At 37.7% G+C, this 16835-nt stretch overlaps 1 protein-coding gene across 3 annotated transcripts; it reads right to left on the bottom strand.

Moving 5' to 3' along the window:
• Positions 1–5755: 5755 nt before the first annotated feature.
• LOC122643897 (probable magnesium transporter NIPA6) lies at positions 5756–15533 on the bottom strand. Of its 3 annotated transcripts, none has more exons than XM_043837467.1 (9): positions 15296–15533; positions 15133–15189; positions 14616–14706; positions 14351–14511; positions 14142–14269; positions 13594–13731; positions 6972–7064; positions 6574–6698; positions 5756–6452 (listed from the first exon to the last, which is right to left on the bottom strand). In XM_043837467.1, exons 1-9 carry the CDS (start codon positions 15423–15425, stop codon positions 6326–6328), a joined length of 1050 nt encoding a protein of 349 aa, XP_043693402.1. In that variant the 5' UTR covers positions 15426–15533; the 3' UTR covers positions 5756–6325. The 3 variants fall into 3 exon arrangements, 2 of the variants coding, with proteins under 2 accessions (XP_043693402.1, XP_043693403.1); XM_043837468.1 differs by having other exon boundaries at positions 5756–6453; positions 6578–6698; positions 15296–15532; XR_006330189.1 differs by having other exon boundaries at positions 6435–6453; positions 6578–6708.
• Between the last annotated feature and the right edge of the window lie 1302 nt (positions 15534–16835).

Genomic DNA, 16835 nt, shown 5'->3' with positions numbered 1-16835 from the left:
ATCCTTGTGCTCTCACTCTATGGGCAAGGTCGGGCTCTGCCCGAGGCCCCAACCCAAACCTGACCTGACCCTATCGGGGCCATGAAAAGCCTCAACCCAGTCTGATCCTGTGTTAATCTCAACCCCGGCCCAACCCTGTCCAGGCTCAGGGCGGGCTCGGGCTGACCTGATTTTTTTGACAGCCCTATCTAGATTTGAGGATCCTTATGTTTAATCAATGTGTTTTATATAGTGTCATGAATTAATGGTTTCGCGGGTTTTTGTTTAGATTCCTTTAGGTTCCGTTTGTTTTCAAAGGAAATTAATAGAGGAAAAAGAATTTTCAAACCTAAAAAAGAAACGTGTAATCATTACCTCACATTGTTTTTTTTTTTTTTTTTTGGATGAAAGTGTAATCATACTTGGCCATGCATGGTGCATGGTTGTGCTTTCAACCGTTGGATAAGCATGATCGTGAAAAGTACACGACCCCTCATCTTCATCCAACAGTTGTAGGCACGATCGCACACCATACATGAGGCCGTGCATTGAACTTTTTGCATTTTTTTTTATAGATAAAATTGCCAATTTTGTCATACCACCACTTCCAAAAAAGGATTTTAATCCTCTCCAATTCCTAAAGTTGTGCAGTGCGGCAGTGCTAGGTGGAGATGTCGACACGTTTCAGATCGGACATCCAAAGGTCCGAACTCATTGATTTATGTTGAGTTCAGATCGTTGGCTGTCCGAGCTGCCACGTGTTGACATCTCCACCTAGCACTATCGCACTACACAGCTTTAGGAAATTGGAGAAAAACTGGTCTAGCTAATGTGACTTCAATCCATAAGAATTCAATTTCATTCAGTAATCTTGAATGATGATTTGATGAAGTGCAATGGTGTTATTGGAAATCCATTTTTGCAGTCTTGTCATTGTTTCTCCAATCAGTACCATCTACTGATCTACAAGGGAGAAATGGGGATTCAGAAAATTATGCAGCTTCAGGCATTGTTTCTATTCTTCTTGCCGTTTTTGTCCTTTTTGTTTATAATAGAAAAAGTGTATCGAAGTCCTGAGTTCCAGAGTTCAGGGTTCAGGGAAGAGAGGATATCACAATTGGGATTCTACTTACATTGGAAACTGTTGTAGGATATTAGAATAGAAAGTTCAATTGTATATATCGTCCATTACAGACTCAATTCAATCAATGGAAAGGCAATCTCAATTCCACCTCTCTTAGCTTTATCATAATTTAAAAAAATCCATTCATGAAAGGTCCAAGAATGTTGTGGATTGATTGCTTTGTATGTAATTACCACAATTCCTTACAGTATTTTCATTCCGAAATATTAGATTTCTATCTGGAGTATTTCCATTCTTAAAATTGAAACAAATGAAATGCTCAATTCTTTATGATGTCTAGGCGATAAAATAGTTTCAGGAACAAGCAAATCGTAGTACTTTTACTTCCATCTTCAATCAGAATTTCATATCTTGCAATGGATCCATCAAAATCATTCGATTTTTTTTACTTTTTTGGGATGAATGAAATACTTCTGGGTTGATACAATAAATTTTTCATCCCAATTTATAGACAGACAAACCGGTACGATAATTAATATTCTCATTTTATCAATTCTGTAAAAGTTAGATCTCGAGCACTCACAAATTTGCACAATCAATGTGTTCCGAGAGCTCTCCATTGTCATGTCAAGCCAACCAATATATTGTTGGTGCGTATCTTTCTATTCCATTGGCAAGATATTTGGGCAGTTCCCAAACTCATGCTTTTACAAGGGTAGAAGGAACTTTGGATATGTTGCTCTTGGTATACATGACTTCTTGTGTCTCGGACAAGGCGGATGTGTACAGCAATGTTGTTGTATTGCTAGAGTTATCGATATTCCAGTTTCTCTCTCTCCTTACTACAAGTGGCTGCTGCGATAGATATCTGGTCCAGTAGATCAACTAAAGAGGGAGAGAAAAACCATATATAATATCCATGGGTAAAATATGGAAAAAGAGGATACCCTACACTATTTATGAAATATTAGATACCCTAAACACAAAATTTATGAAGGGCAAGAGATCTCTATTTGGTCGCATGGTCTCTACACAAGTATCTGGGAATCTACCCAGGGGCAGAAGCGTCAACTCACGGGGTCTTATGGCCTATGAGAGGACATAGGAAACACCACCAAGTAGAGATCTTTTTCCCATTTAAGAAATATGAGGTGACACAAACATAATATTAACGTGAAGTACCCCATACATAATAAATCAAACATGAGGTATCTGTAACGTAGTTTCTCTAAACGGTTGGTACCTAAGGTGTAGTTTATCTAAAAAATAAAAATAGGTTTAATTATGGAAGGAGGTTGAGGATACTTCTCCACCTCTTGCTTCCTTAAAAGTACAGACATAGATTTTGAATTTAATATATGGCTACAGCAGGTGTGGCAAATTCTCTTGGGTAGACAAGCCCTTTTGCCTCATCCATCTAGAGTTTATCAAAGTATATCAAATTATATTTAGGGGAAATAGTTTTCTATACGGGAGTGTGGTCTATGCCAGCACTCCCATGTATCTATCTCTCTCCTCATTAAAACAAGGGGGCAGGGGTGTCTTTTCAAATGGGGAGAAGAGAGATAGACTCATGGAAGTGCTGGCGTAGGCCACACTCCCGGACAAAGATCTTTTTCCCTTATATTTAGTATAATACATAATAAATTCCAAATAACAAAACTTTGAATGGGACACAATATGTTGATTAGGAGGATGACTTGTAATTGTCGTTGATGTTTTGACACCACTTTGTTGGGGCAGCAAGAAAAAATAGGAAGTTACGCGATAAAAAGAGGAAAATGAGAGATTAGATTGGTGTTGTAGCTCAATTCCCATTAAATATCTCGCTTTGAATTTCGACCAAACTTCTGATGATTGATCACAGTAAAAAGAAACTAAATCTAATTACTGATATATGAAACAAATTTATAAAGTTTAACACCTTTTAAATCTCTAGTCATTATTAGCCCTTGAGGTAACCCTCTTGCTGGTAAGCATTTGCAATCAATTGGTGGTGTATATTGCTTGGAGTATGAATCATGGGAGCTGTTAGGGTTTTGGGTTTAAGCACAAGTTACTTAAAGCAATACATCCTGCCTATCAAGTTTGGAATAATCAAGTTGCTGCCTTCAACTAGTACATATAGGAAAAACTAGGGTTTTAGGTTAAATGGATTCTATCTAGTGGAGCCCACCACAGCCTAATTCCTTATTCGAGTGGACTTATATTAGAACATATAATAAGGTTATAGAATATACCAAACATGAGCTTCTTTTGGTTACTTGGATTGCAAGCTTTTTACCTATCGTTCCTTCTCTTTCTTTGGGCTTTTGGGCCTATACCTTGTTTATTGTTGTGCCATGTCGTTTACTCTGTATTTCTTCAATATAACAACAAGAATTACGAGAACCTTCATACTCGTTCTTTCAATGATGAGATTGAAGGTAATGCTGATGTTGAATCCATCCATAGAGTTGCATCTTAAAGATCTATAGGATCGTTAAAAAAATTAAGGTAAGTTTTGTAAATGTGAGTAATTTCTTTTTCTTTTTTTTTTACTAGATTAATACAATCTAATTAGTCATTGATGTTAAATTTTTGTTGCCCTTTTATTTGAGGGTGAGCCTTAGTACAACAGTAAGGTTGCTCCATTATGACCTAATGGTTGCGGGTTCAAGTTTGAAAACATCTTCTTTGGGAAGCGGAGGTAAGATTTACTTCCATGGAAAACCTCAAATATAAGACTTTTTTATCATAGGAAAGTTATAAAGTATGATTTAACAGTTCTATTTTTTCCTATATTTTTTGTTTCATTATTTAAACATTCATTTTATTTATAACATTTCTTCTTTTCTTATGACATTCTAATATTTTCTTATGACATTCTAAGTAATAGTAGAAAATATTTTACCCCCCCAAAAAAAAAAAAACAATGCATCTCTTTGTAAAGAGAAAATTAAGCACAATAAACCTATGTGTTAGATATTGTTTTGTATAGTACATTACTAGTGCTCCTTCCATTCTTCTATTTGGTCTTCTTTTGAATTATTCAACCACAGGCAAAAACTTTTCCATTCAGGTTTACTTGCTTCCTAATCAATGAGTTAATTTCTATTAGATCCATAAATATAAATCCTTTATTTAAGGAGGGAGAGGGAGTACGAGGGAACAAATTTGAGTGGATTAAAAATTGATTCATGGCTCAAACACATTGGAGATGCAGAGGTGGCATCTATGAAAGACTTCCATCTGCTCTTTCATAAATGCGCTTCCAATAATCACTTAATTCATGTATTCTTCAATTTCCTCCAACGTCTCCATTTTCAACATATAATGTTAAAAAAACCAATTGTGTATGACTGAGAGAGGGCAAACATTTCACTAATATAATGAAGCGCCACTTTTTCACATCTCTTATGAATCAAACAATAGGTTTGCAATATTGGTACATTGGTAGTTGTTTTGGTCATACCAAATGTATTTAATCTGAGTGAGCAGTCACACAAGAATTTATGAGTGATACCTATTTTTTTTTTTTTTTTTTTTTTTTTAATGAGCCTAAAAATGAACTCTATTATCCAAAATATATCTAATTGTTGCTTGACATTCAATGTGAACAAGACGCCTTATTGTCACTTATATACTTTCATGTCAAGAGTTTCCTTCTCAATGCCCATTAACTTTGGCTGCTTTCTCAAGAGGAAGCCTTTTGTGATGACAAAAACACAAGCCGACCCTCATTCATTTTGGGGAAAGGTTTTGGGCTGGCCGGTTCGACCAGTCAATAGAACCACCCGATTTGGATCAATAGATTCTTGGGGATAAGACACATTAGTGGCCGAGTTAGGGGGTGTGGACAGGATCAACCTTGACGAGCTGGTCCTGGACTCTAGGGTTACAGAACACTGATATGCAGGAGTTAGTTGTTAGCCAGTGAAGACCAGTTCCAAACCAGCTTCATGGAACAAAGCATAATTTTAAAACCAGACTTGACATCAAAATGGTAAGAGTACAATAGCAAGAAACAACCGGTACATCCAGGGCGATTTAGGGTTGGTTCCAGTTTACAATGGTTTGACCCATTGGTCCAGCCTAGTTTTGAAACAATAGTACAAACCCAACAGATTTCACAAACTCAGCAAGTTCCAAGCATCTTCAAGCAAGAGATTGGTTCATGATTTTTGGACATGATAGAAACAGAGAAAAGCTTTCCAATACAACTGAAAAATAGAAAATTATAATCTTTAGCACCTGAAAAACCAACCCCACAGTGAGCAAGGACTCTCTGTGCCAGAAAATAAACCTTCTCATGCAGGGCAGCTGGGCAGGGCCGCAGGGATAGAGCCTCACCAAAAAACACACACACGGATTTATATGCTAGATTACAATTCCAGAGATAAAAAAGTTCAGATAGAGAAACTGGAATAAAATATGTTCTCTAATAAAAAAAACTGGATCACATTAAGTTAGGTTTTGTTCAGCAGAACCTCTAATGGTGTTTCTGAAGATTATTTATCCCCCTTCTCATGGGAATAACAAATGTTGATGAAAGCGAAACCATAGAAATATCCACCAGTACAATAGTATGCACCATTTGCTTGGCAACGACTCCACTAAATGCCACATTGGCTGATTCTCAACAAGTATAAAAAAATGTAATGGGTAACAATTTCAAACTTATTCCCTGTATTTCCTTCTTCTCCTTACAAGTGAACAGAACAATAAATCAAGTATTACTATACAAGCAGGCAGTGAGTTTTCTTCAGGGCCCAGAAATACCCAAAACTTGTATGGACATGTCAATGGATTTCCACTTGGAAATCATTTACCCAAACATACTGATACACTGTCAGAGAGAATTCCTGCAGAAGGAGACCCAGACCAAGTCAATGTTTCCATGTCACCAATGCATCTGTTATATTTTCACAAAACTCACCATATCCAGCAAACCTCTAACACAGCAACTCCAAGAACTTTTTACAAGTATGTAGTGGCATGCATTGCAGAATGTAAAATATCTATCACCATAATCCTGACCTCTTTCATCACAACAAATATTTTAGTGTAGAACCCGAAAAAGTCTGCTACCAAAGCTAACTGAACCAAATTCCATTAATCTTCACATAATCCCCAATATTTTCTTCTGGAATCCATTGACTTGAATAGTGAGAACTCATCTTAGCATAGTTTACTTTCTCAGAGTTTGCAGAATTCCCACTGAAATTTCATAAAATCTTGTAATCTGGTAAAGTGGTATCAGTTTTGGAAAGTAGACAGCAACTAGTACAGCTCCTGTCTTCTCAAGCAGATATCCTCAGGAGGTACTTCTTCCTCATCATGCTTTGATACTTCCCCATTTCCACTGCAAAGCCGGGTTGATAATGATGGGGATAAGGGTGCGTAGTTACCTACATGAATGGGAAACATTAAGTACAGGATTCCTAAATAGTTGAAAATTCTACAAACTGATTGTAACCTGATACTGAGACAGTATAGGCGTTAATAGAGGGAATTAACAAATTCATCACTGACCTCTAAAAGAAGGAGTCCTCTCAAAGTCTTTCGTCACATGCAATAAGATGGTCCCGGAAAGCACTGTAACGAAGCCACAAATTTCAGACACAATGCTCCCTGCACTTTGGCTATCCCAGTCCTGACATAAGCTACCAGAACTAACAGTGAGAACCCACCAGAAAAGGGCTATTTCTTTTATATTTCACCTAGATCAATTCAACTTTCTACATATGCTAGCCATGCTGGACATACAATCAGATAAATGACCTGACTCAAGCAGTTTTATGTTTTGGATTGGTCAAGGGACCAACCAAATAAAGCTAATCTACAAAGAAGTTACTTTGATGTATAGTGAGAAGAAATGGCATCTCAAACATAATATGAAACCAGTAGAGAAACGGTCTAATAATACCTTGAACATTATGACGCTTGCAAGAATGGTAAGTGATGTGAACATAACATAATATATAGGAGACACAACTGCAGTGTTGAAGGTGTCAAGAGCCTGAAACAATGAAAGGAGGTCAAGGAGAGAATTCATAGTAAGCATGTGATTGAAAAAGTCCATATTCATTGCCCTGAATTGGGAAACTAAAGCATTCTTTCATTTAACAACAAAATAACCTTGTAAATAACTGTTAATGGGAAAATGTGAATAACCCCTAAATGTTATTTACCAGGTAAGAGTTGCAGAAGCCTACGGCAGCTTTAAGAATTTATAAAGATCTCATTTAAGACTTGAATCTACACAATTTTGGCATGAAAGAGGAACCAATGCAACCTCCATACCAGTCCCTCCAAGTACTTTCATGTCATTTCCATTCCCCAGTCTTATTAATCAAGCTCCGTCTACCACAACATATATCGTAGTACAAGCATAGTTCAAGATCTCATCTCGTCTTCGGGCAGGTCAAGATTTCCGAAATTTCGCCAATATATGGTATTTTTTCTGCCATATTTCAGCAGTCCATCTCGGTGAGTTTTTGGCCATATTAAGGCCTGATACTTCATGTACACCCTTATTTAAGCTAAATAAACACATTTAAACCTTCATATTGCAAGAAATGAACTCAAAGTGGTGTTTTGGGTTTGCACCCTTGATTGACAATATACGGTTGGACCCTGATGTATAAATAGTTAAATATACATTGTTTAAGTAATATACCGACATTTCACGAATCATGAAATATACCAAAATTTGGACTTTTTCATTTCGTATGGTCATCTCGTCTCAGCAGTGTCGAGATATCCAAACTATACCGAAATATCGGCGATATATCACGAGATTTTGAACCATGAGTACAAGTTCAACTTTTACGTAGTTATTAAATATGAACACAATTAAGCTTCTCTATCCTATTCTGGTACTACAACAACAACTAAGCCTTATCCCAACTAAATGGGGTCGGCTATATGGATCCTTGCGAAGGCAAAAAATAAGAAAAATAGAGAAAAGAAAAAAGGGAAGAGTATAGCAGCATCAGCAACAAATAAAAAAAAAACCATCTAAATGGGGTCGGCTACATGGATCTTAGCCGTCCAAACAGTTCTATTTAAAGTCATACTTGGGACAAAGCCTAAACTATACATATCTTTCCTTATTACTTTTCCTAGGTTCATTTTAGGCCTGCCCCTAGCTCTTTCAGCACCTTCAATCAGAACCAAATCACTCTTCCATAACAGTGCATCCCAAGACCTACATTGAGCATGGCCATGCCACCTCAAACAACTTCCGCAGAGCTTATCCTGAATCGGGGCAACTCCCAAGTCAGCTCTAATATGGTCATTCTTTTCTTTATCCTTCCTAGTTTTGCCGCACATCCATTTCAACATCCTTATCTTTGCTACTCTTAGTTTATCTATATGACGCTTCTTAACTGCCCAACATTCCGCCCCATACATCATAGCCAGCCGTACAACCGTCCTATAGAATTTTACTTTAAGCTTTAAACGAATACGCCTATCACACAGCACTCTGAACGAACCTCTCCACTTCAACCATCCTACTTTAATTTTTTGAGCAATATCATTTTCTATGTCGCCTTCTTTGTCTACGATAGAGCCAAGATATCTAAAATAGTCACATTGAGGAATCTCACTCTCTTCAATATTGGCCACCTCCTTAACCGTCATTGTGTGACTAAAGTTGCAAACCATATACTCCGTCTTTGTTCTACTTAACCTAAGACCTTTGGATTCCAAGGTTGATCTCCACAACTCCAGCTTGGCATTAATCCCTGCTTTAGTCTCATCTACCAACACAATATCTTCAGCAAAAAGCATACACCAAGGAAGCTTGTTTCTATGTCTCTGGTTAAGTCATCCATGATCAGCGTAAACAGATAAGGGCTTAAGGCTGAACCTTGATGTAGCCCAATAGTAATTGGGAATTCATTGTGTTGGTCCCCCATAGTTCTAACGCTAGTCACCACACTATCATACATATCCTTAATTATGTCCACGTATTTACATGGCACTATTCTGGTACTAGATTATAGAAATTAAGTCATTGCATCTTGTCAACATGCATTGAATAAGTCCTTTCTTTATAATTCCGCAAAACAGAGATGCAACATAACAGCAGTATCATTGCAGTAATGTATTGAGATTGACAGTGGGAGAAGAAGGAAAATGTTGGTCCCAGCACCAACAGCCATATGGGGATGATATGGTTTTTCTGACAGTTAGATAGATGGGTATCAGGGCCGCATGCCTAATTTGTTGTCAATCTCTAACCATATGGCCAGCCATATATAGGGTTCTTTCCCTTAACTTCAAGAGCCCAAGTATTTTAACAACACTGACTTTTACAAATGATTTCCAGAGAACCCCAAGTATCATCCCCAAGTATTTTAACATTTTACTAATACATTGCAAAAATCAGGATTGGGTTGAAAATTAACCCATGAGTAGATGAAGATGAGGATTGCATGTCAACCTAATTTGAGTGCAAAACATACTGCCACAGGATAGATAATACTGTTGTTGCTGGAATATGCTCTGGCACTGTCTGAAAACTAGCCCAACCCAACAAAAAAGACAGAAAGAAATGCAGAACACTCCAAAGGCCCAGGATATGACATCCTACTAATATTGTAAGAGTAAACTAAAAATCAACTGGAGGGGGCTTGGGCTGTTTCCAGAGAACCCTCATACATCAGGAGAACAAACCCAAGTACAGCTTAAGGAATTCTCAAGCTATAGAGAGTAATTTATTATAATAAATAGACCAAATGGATAGGAGGGGAGACCCAGTGATATGTTTCATTTCCATACAAGCATCATGGAAGTATCATCATCAAAAACAAAAACAGCCCTTCAAGACTGTATCTCTTCAATACTTCATTGTACAACAATGAGGCCAGGAAGACATCTGACGAATGAGTAACTATCACAAGTTCAATAGAAGTTACAATCTCCAAGTGCAACAAATCATTTAAAACAGAAACCTACAGATAGTTGTTTTATTGGCCAGCTGAATGGATGCTTCATTTGGGTTGAGAAGCTGATGGATCTTCCATATGGATCAGATGAGTGGCAGTCAAGCTATAGCCCTTGATTTGGAAATTGCAGGTGGATCACACCAAAGACATATAACGATTTAAAAGAAAGGATCACTTCGCAGGCTTAGCTACAGATTTGTCTGCAGGGCATGTTATGTAACATTGCCAAGTTTATATGGGAAGGGTTCATAGTTTTCAAGGTGCCGCCCTGGCGTCGCCTAGCGGCACCTTGGCATCCAGGTGTTTTTGAAGGGCTGGGCGAGTACCGCCTTACTATTGTCATGAAAGGCGGTCGCCTTGGCTCTCTGAGCGACACCTAGGCGTCGTCTTAAGTGTCTTGGGATGTCTTGAAGGCTGTGCAGTCGCTTTATTTGTGTGTGTTTCTTTAACATAATAACAGATGCTAATTCTATCAGTTCTATTTGCATGTATAAGTAACCATAATACAAGTGAGAAGCATTGAAATTGAATCACCGGGGTTAGAAAGAAAAAAAATCGAAACAAATAAACAATAAAAAATTCAGTTTGTCATTCATTGAGCACTTAAGCTTGAGACTTGAGTACCAAACGTTGCTGGAACCAAAACCTAGCGCGAAATTCTGGCGGGCGGCAACTGTAGAAAGGAATTCCGGCGGCAGAAGGAATCCGACAACCCATTCTGATGTAATTATTGGGGTTTTTTTCCTCCTTTCCTCTGCTCTTTTTCTTCCTCTATTCTTCTCTGGTTCTTTCTGTTTCTCTTCTCCACCCTTTTTTTTTTTTCTTTTTCCCCTTGTTTCTCTTCCATGTTGGGCAGGTTTTAGTTTTTTTTTTTTTCTCTTCTTTGGTTCTTACCTTTTCTTCTTCTTCTCATCTCTGGTTCTTCCTCTTCATCTTCCTCTTCTTTTCGGGTTCTTCCTTTTCCTCTTTTCCTCTTTTCTTCTTTCCTCCCTTCTCTTCTCTATCGGGCACTTAGGCAATAGTTACCCCCCCCCTCCTCTTTTATTTTGGTGGGGGAGTGAATAATGTAAAATTACATTAGTTATTGTTGCATATTTGCATTCTTTTTAAGCCTTCTTTTTGTATCTGCTTATTGCTTACATTTTTTCTTACTACTGGAGTATTAAAAATAACACTTGGGCATATTGTCGCCCAGGCTCCCCTCCACCATCTTGATGCCTTGACAACTATGGAAGGGTTTATAGAAATATTTTGAAGAAGCCAAGATGCAAATAGGTCTTCATACTGCCCGGGTGCCTGTAACTCTGTAAGTCATGATTCCCTCTTCTATGCTCTATGGAAGATAAAAATGAATAATAAATAGAATGTGATCCAACGTGGCAGCTCCATTTTTATCTCATCTCCAAACATTATAACAACTGCACCACCATTTGTTGCCAATCCCAAGCCCGGATAAAGGAGGAGGGTTGGTGCGTCAAGTCGACAGCCGGTTATGAAAAAACCCCAGCCTTGGTGAGTCAGGTCGGCAGCCGGCACTAGAAAAAACCCTAGCCAAACCCTTTTTACATTGATTCTAAAACCTCATATTATCAACTCTCCAAACATTATGAAAGTTCTATACAACAACAACAACTCAACCTTATCCCAACTAAATGGGGTCGGCTACATGGATCCTTGCCCTCCAATCAGCTCTATTTGAGGTCATACTTGATACAAGGCCTAAGCTATGCATGTTTTCCTCACCACTTCTCCAAGGGTCATTTCAGGTCTGCCCCTGGATCTTTAGTTCCTTTAATCTGAATCAAATCACTCCTCGGTACTGGAGCATCCAAAGGCCTCCGTTGAACATGGCCATGTCACCTCAAACAAATTTCTCATAGCTTTTCATGCATTGGAGCTACTCCCAAATCAGCTCTAATATGATAATTCCTTACTTCATCTTTCCTATTTTTTCCACACATCCATCTCAACATCCTCATCTCCACTACACTGAGTTATATCAACATGATGCTTCTTAACTGCCCAACATTCCACAACATACATCATAGCCGGTCATATGACTGTCCTATAAAATTTTCTTTTTAAAATTTTAAAGGAATACGTCGATCGCACAACACTCCGGACACAACTGCCCACTTCATCCATCCTATTTTAATTCTTTCTGAAACATCATCCTCTATATCACCTTTTTGATTTATGATTGAGCCCAGATACCTAAAATAATCCCTTTGTGGAATCCCCGTATCATTAATTTTCACCACCTCATTATCCGTCCTAGTGTAACTTTAGTTACACACCATATACTCCATCTTCATTCTACTTATCTTAAAACCTTTTTATTCCAAGTTGATCTCCCTAACTCAAACTTGGTGTTAATCCCTACTTTTGTCTCATCCACCAAAATAATATCATCAGCAAAAAACATACACCAAGGAATCTCATTTTAAATGTCGCTGGTTAAATCATCCATGATAAGCGTAAGCAAATAAGGGTTTAAAACTAATCCTTGATGTAACCCAATAGTAATTGGGACTTCACTACCTTGACCCCCCACCGTTCTTACACTAGTCACCACACCATCATACATATCTTTAATTATGTACACATATTTACTTAAAACATTTCTCTAAGGACTCTTTCATAAGCTTTTTCTAGGTCAATAAAGACCACAGGAAGATCCTTTTTGCAATCTCTAAACCTTTCCATGAGTCTATTAAGTAAATAGCTTCAGTCATGGATCTTCCTCGCATAAAACCAAATTGGTTATCCGTAATAATAGTTTCTTGTCTCAGGTGGGTTTCAAAAGAAAATGATAACAAAAGTAAATTTTCTTAGGATGATCATCCCTATTGCTGTAATTCAGACAGAACCACCATCAACTCTAAGTTAATAACCCGTTTCTTTTTACAGATTCTTCAGAAAATTTGCATCTGAAATTTTATATTAAACAGCAAAAGAAAATACTGTTACAGGAATGAAGACTATGCATTGCCATGAAATTAGAGGCATGATTTGGGTTCCTCTTTTCACTTGTCTTCCCACAATTAAACAAGTAACCAAAATATATTGGTGAAAGAAATATTAAAGAGGCCAGGGAAATGAGTAAATTTTGTAAAAAGCTACTTCTCACCCTTTACCATGGAAAGCATCCCACACCATGGTTGGACAGATTTACCAGGAAAGAGCCTAAGTATGGCTTAACAACATTACTCACCATAAGGTCCTGTCGCACCAGGTCGAAGATCCTATTTTATGAAAATTAGAGAAAATATTGAAAAGGAAAGAATCTTGAACAGAAATATGCATCAAGACCACAGAACATACAATTGCCAATGATAAGATTTCAAACCGTACAACTCAAAAAATTCAATGACTGAGAAACTTAGACAATTTCTGGATTCAAATACTCTGATTCCAATGAAGGTGCATGTTTCACAACAGTAACCCATATTATCACCTCAATTTTGATACGTGAGCACACTTTAATTAGCAGCCCTAGATGGAATACCAGTTGATTATAAACTTGCAGACAGAAAAGATGAACCCTTCTAAGCATAAGGAACAATAATGACAACAATAACCCACACTAACCTTGTTGAGATAATTCATTTGAGTAACGACACATGTAATCACCACCACCATAAAAAACCACGTCTCTGGGTATATTAATTGATTCATACCCTCGAAGGTTAATTTCAGGGAAGTTCCAAGGGCTTTAACACTCATCACCTGCACAGTAAACAATGCTCAATTCACTGAACTTAACTAACCCTGTTTTTCCATTCAGCTCTGTTTAAAGCTACTAGATGATGCTCTAAGAATAATAATGCAAGTACTATGAACATTCTAGTCCTTTTAACTCCAATCTAATCAGAGAGCAAATAGCTAAATAGCATTGGCATACTGGTGAACTAATGGTAACTTTATTTTAGCTTATCAATATCTATAATGCACAGTTGATTTATAAATTAATCATTAATCCATTAGTTATGTTGATTACATCAGCCAAAACTAGGTCTCAAGGAAAGTTTGGAGGTAGCCCCTTCTTTAACTCCTTCACCCTTTTTTTTTTTGAGGGGGGTGGGGGTCTAGTACCAGTTGGAGAAACTAGAAAACTACTAGAAAGTGCAATAATTTACCGAGAGGGAGCCCATCAAAGAACAAATGCCTGTAAAAACCAGTACATTTGTATTTCCACATCGTGGTGTGAAATGGAAGACTAGAATGAAAACCAGCACAATTACTGATGCCACGTAAAGCAGAAAAGCTGAAACATGAAAATGTCAACCATTAAAATTATATTCAAAAGAAGAATGAAGAAATTGACAAGAATGAGAGCAACTCTCACTTGTTTGTGTTGCCATATTCCATATTTGCTGAACAGAAGTGATTGCACCCTCCTGTGGTGCGTGGAGAACAATTATGACTGAACCAGAAATGCACATTACACAGCCCAAGATCCCCAATTTATGTAACTTTTCCTTCAACATAAAGTGAGCCAACACGGCACTACACCATCCACCCAACCCATAACAGATAATAAGTTCATAATTTTATAAAGAAATAATAAGTATAACTGAAAGAATTTAAACAGATTAGCAAAATCAATCTACCTGACAATAATGCTTAAGGCGCCAAGAGGGGTAACAAGAACTGCTGGGGCAAATGCATAGGCCACAAAATTTGCTACCTCTCCCACAAACACTAAAGCAGATAACACAACAGATGTTGCAGACAGTCAGTGAAAAGACCAGAGGCCATAATGAACAACAGTTTTTTTCTCTTGAGTATTAAGTATTCCAGCCAACAAGGTACACAATAAGACCCGCAAATTGAACTTAAAAGGGGAAAAAATTCTTCAAGTAACTAAAAGGAAAGCCAGATATGAGTTGGGGTTCACCCCTATACTAACTCTAATTTCTGAACCAAGCAAGAGTAAAAGAACTAAATTTACAAACTCAAGGTCGAATGGGATAATTTGACAGTTAGGAATCAGAGAACTCCGATGCATAATTCAATCCAAACCACATTACAAGCTCAACTCAACAATAAAAACAAATAATCACAACATAACCTACGAACAGAGTAAAAATTAAACAACAAAAATGAAAATTCTCAGAATTTACTTACTTGTGAACATCCCTGCCCACCAGAGAGGTTCCAAAAGATAAGAATACCCACCAACTCCTACAAAAACAAAACAACCCAAAGAAACCCATTAGAGAAAATCAGAAGAAAAAAAAACCCCAGAAAATAAATTCTAAATTTTATCCAAAACTGAATGAAATCTCACCTGCTCGGACTCCAGAAGCAGCAGCTGCTCGTTTCAGACCTTTCTTCTTAATTATGAAGCTTGCCCCTATAAAAGCACTAGAGCTAAGAGCCAAAATAAAACCTATAAGATTGTCTTCAGAAAAACCCATCTTTAATATTCTTTCCTTCTTCTTCTCCTTCTCATCGGAATTCCTATGAAAAACTTCAGATCATCGGTGTCGTCCTTCGTTTAGCCATTCCCAATATCCTCTGTTACGTTCGATATTAAGAAACCATTTCCTGTGTGGTTACGCTTCAAACAATATATATAGTATTCATTCCTTTGAGCTCTATAATCAGTATCTTCCATCACAAAGATGGTAATGATTATTACTGAACCTACGGAATGTGAGAGGCTATGGCCCACCAAAAAATCTGGTCTTAGCTGTCCAATTAAACTCCAAATCAATAGATTAATATACTAAATTTCATATCAACAACCCAGATCAAAGCTTTAGAAAGACCATGGCCTAACCATTAGATAACGGACAAAATGAGATTTGGACCGCACAGTTAATGAGGTAGTATGAAGCTTCACATTGAAATATTTCTTTATATTTCATTACTCTTTATTAATTTTGATTTCATATTCTTTAAATTTATAGAGTTTTTGTGAAGAAGGCGTGGGTTGATGGAAGAATCCAAAGCCAAGTAACACGCCAAAGCGTCAACGGTGTGGAAGACAATGGCCTAGGCTTCTGGAGAGTTTTGCATTGGGGGGAAGGGAATTTTTTTTTTTTTAAGTAGACTAAAGAGGGGAAACTGGGAAAGGCAAGGAAGGGGAAACTGGGAAAGGCAAGGAATGTCCGGTACTATCATTTATGAGATTAGTGTTTTTTTTCTTTATTTTAAGAAGCATGCCAACGATTCATTTGTCCAGGAGCCAATCAACAATAGGTTCCTCTAGATAATATCCCTGTTGTTACCACAAAAAAAAATGATAATATCCCTTTTGAGATCCAATTGCTTCTAGATAGAGATGCTTCAGGTAAGAGTAATCCTTTAAAAAGAGGAGAATTAATAAGGATGAGTTTTTTATATATCACAAGGGGCAAGCAGGTCCATCATTTCAACCCTCCCATAGAATAATTATCACCTCTAATTCGCTGCCTGCTCCAATTCCTCACATAGAAGTGGAAATGACTACCCTACCCCACCTTGGGCATTGTGTTCGGGGAGGGGGTAGGGTGGTCATTTCCACTCCTATGTGAGGGATTGGAGCAAGTAGCGAATTGGAGGGGATAACGATTCCCCTCCCATGTATACGTCTTGGCGCAAGCGCCACGTTGTCTTGCAAGGATCTTTTTCTCAACAAGGTAATAAAATTTTGGGAAGTAGTTTTCTGTCCGTGTGGTCTATGCCAGCACTCCCATGTGTCTATCTCTCTCCTCCTCAAAACAAGGGGACAGAGGTGTCTTTTCAAATGGGAAGGAGAGAGATAGACTCACGGGAGTGCTGGCATAGACCACACTCCCAGACAGAGAACTTTCTCCCTAAAATATTTGAGAACTTCTTAACGA

This window comes from Telopea speciosissima, chromosome 10 (assembly GCF_018873765.1).
Source record: "Telopea speciosissima isolate NSW1024214 ecotype Mountain lineage chromosome 10, Tspe_v1, whole genome shotgun sequence".
Taxonomy (NCBI): domain Eukaryota; kingdom Viridiplantae; phylum Streptophyta; class Magnoliopsida; order Proteales; family Proteaceae; genus Telopea; species Telopea speciosissima.
The sequence above is the reverse complement of the archived record's forward strand: the minus strand, read 5'-3'. Positions and strand labels throughout refer to the sequence as shown.

Bases quoted from the DNA above. Each gene is read 5' to 3' on its own strand.
- LOC122643897 (XM_043837467.1), bottom strand. From the start codon at position 15,425: ATGGGTTTTTCTGAAGACAATCTTATAGGTTTTATTTTGGCTCTTAGC. The intron at 14,707-15,132 runs GTAAGTAAATTC...TATCTGCTTTAG, and splicing joins GTGGGCAGGGATGTTCACAA to TGTTTGTGGGAGAGGTAGCA. The intron at 6,453-6,573 runs GTGATGAATTTG...CATTCATGTAGG, and splicing joins ACTCCTTCTTTTAGAGGTCA to TAACTACGCACCCTTATCCC.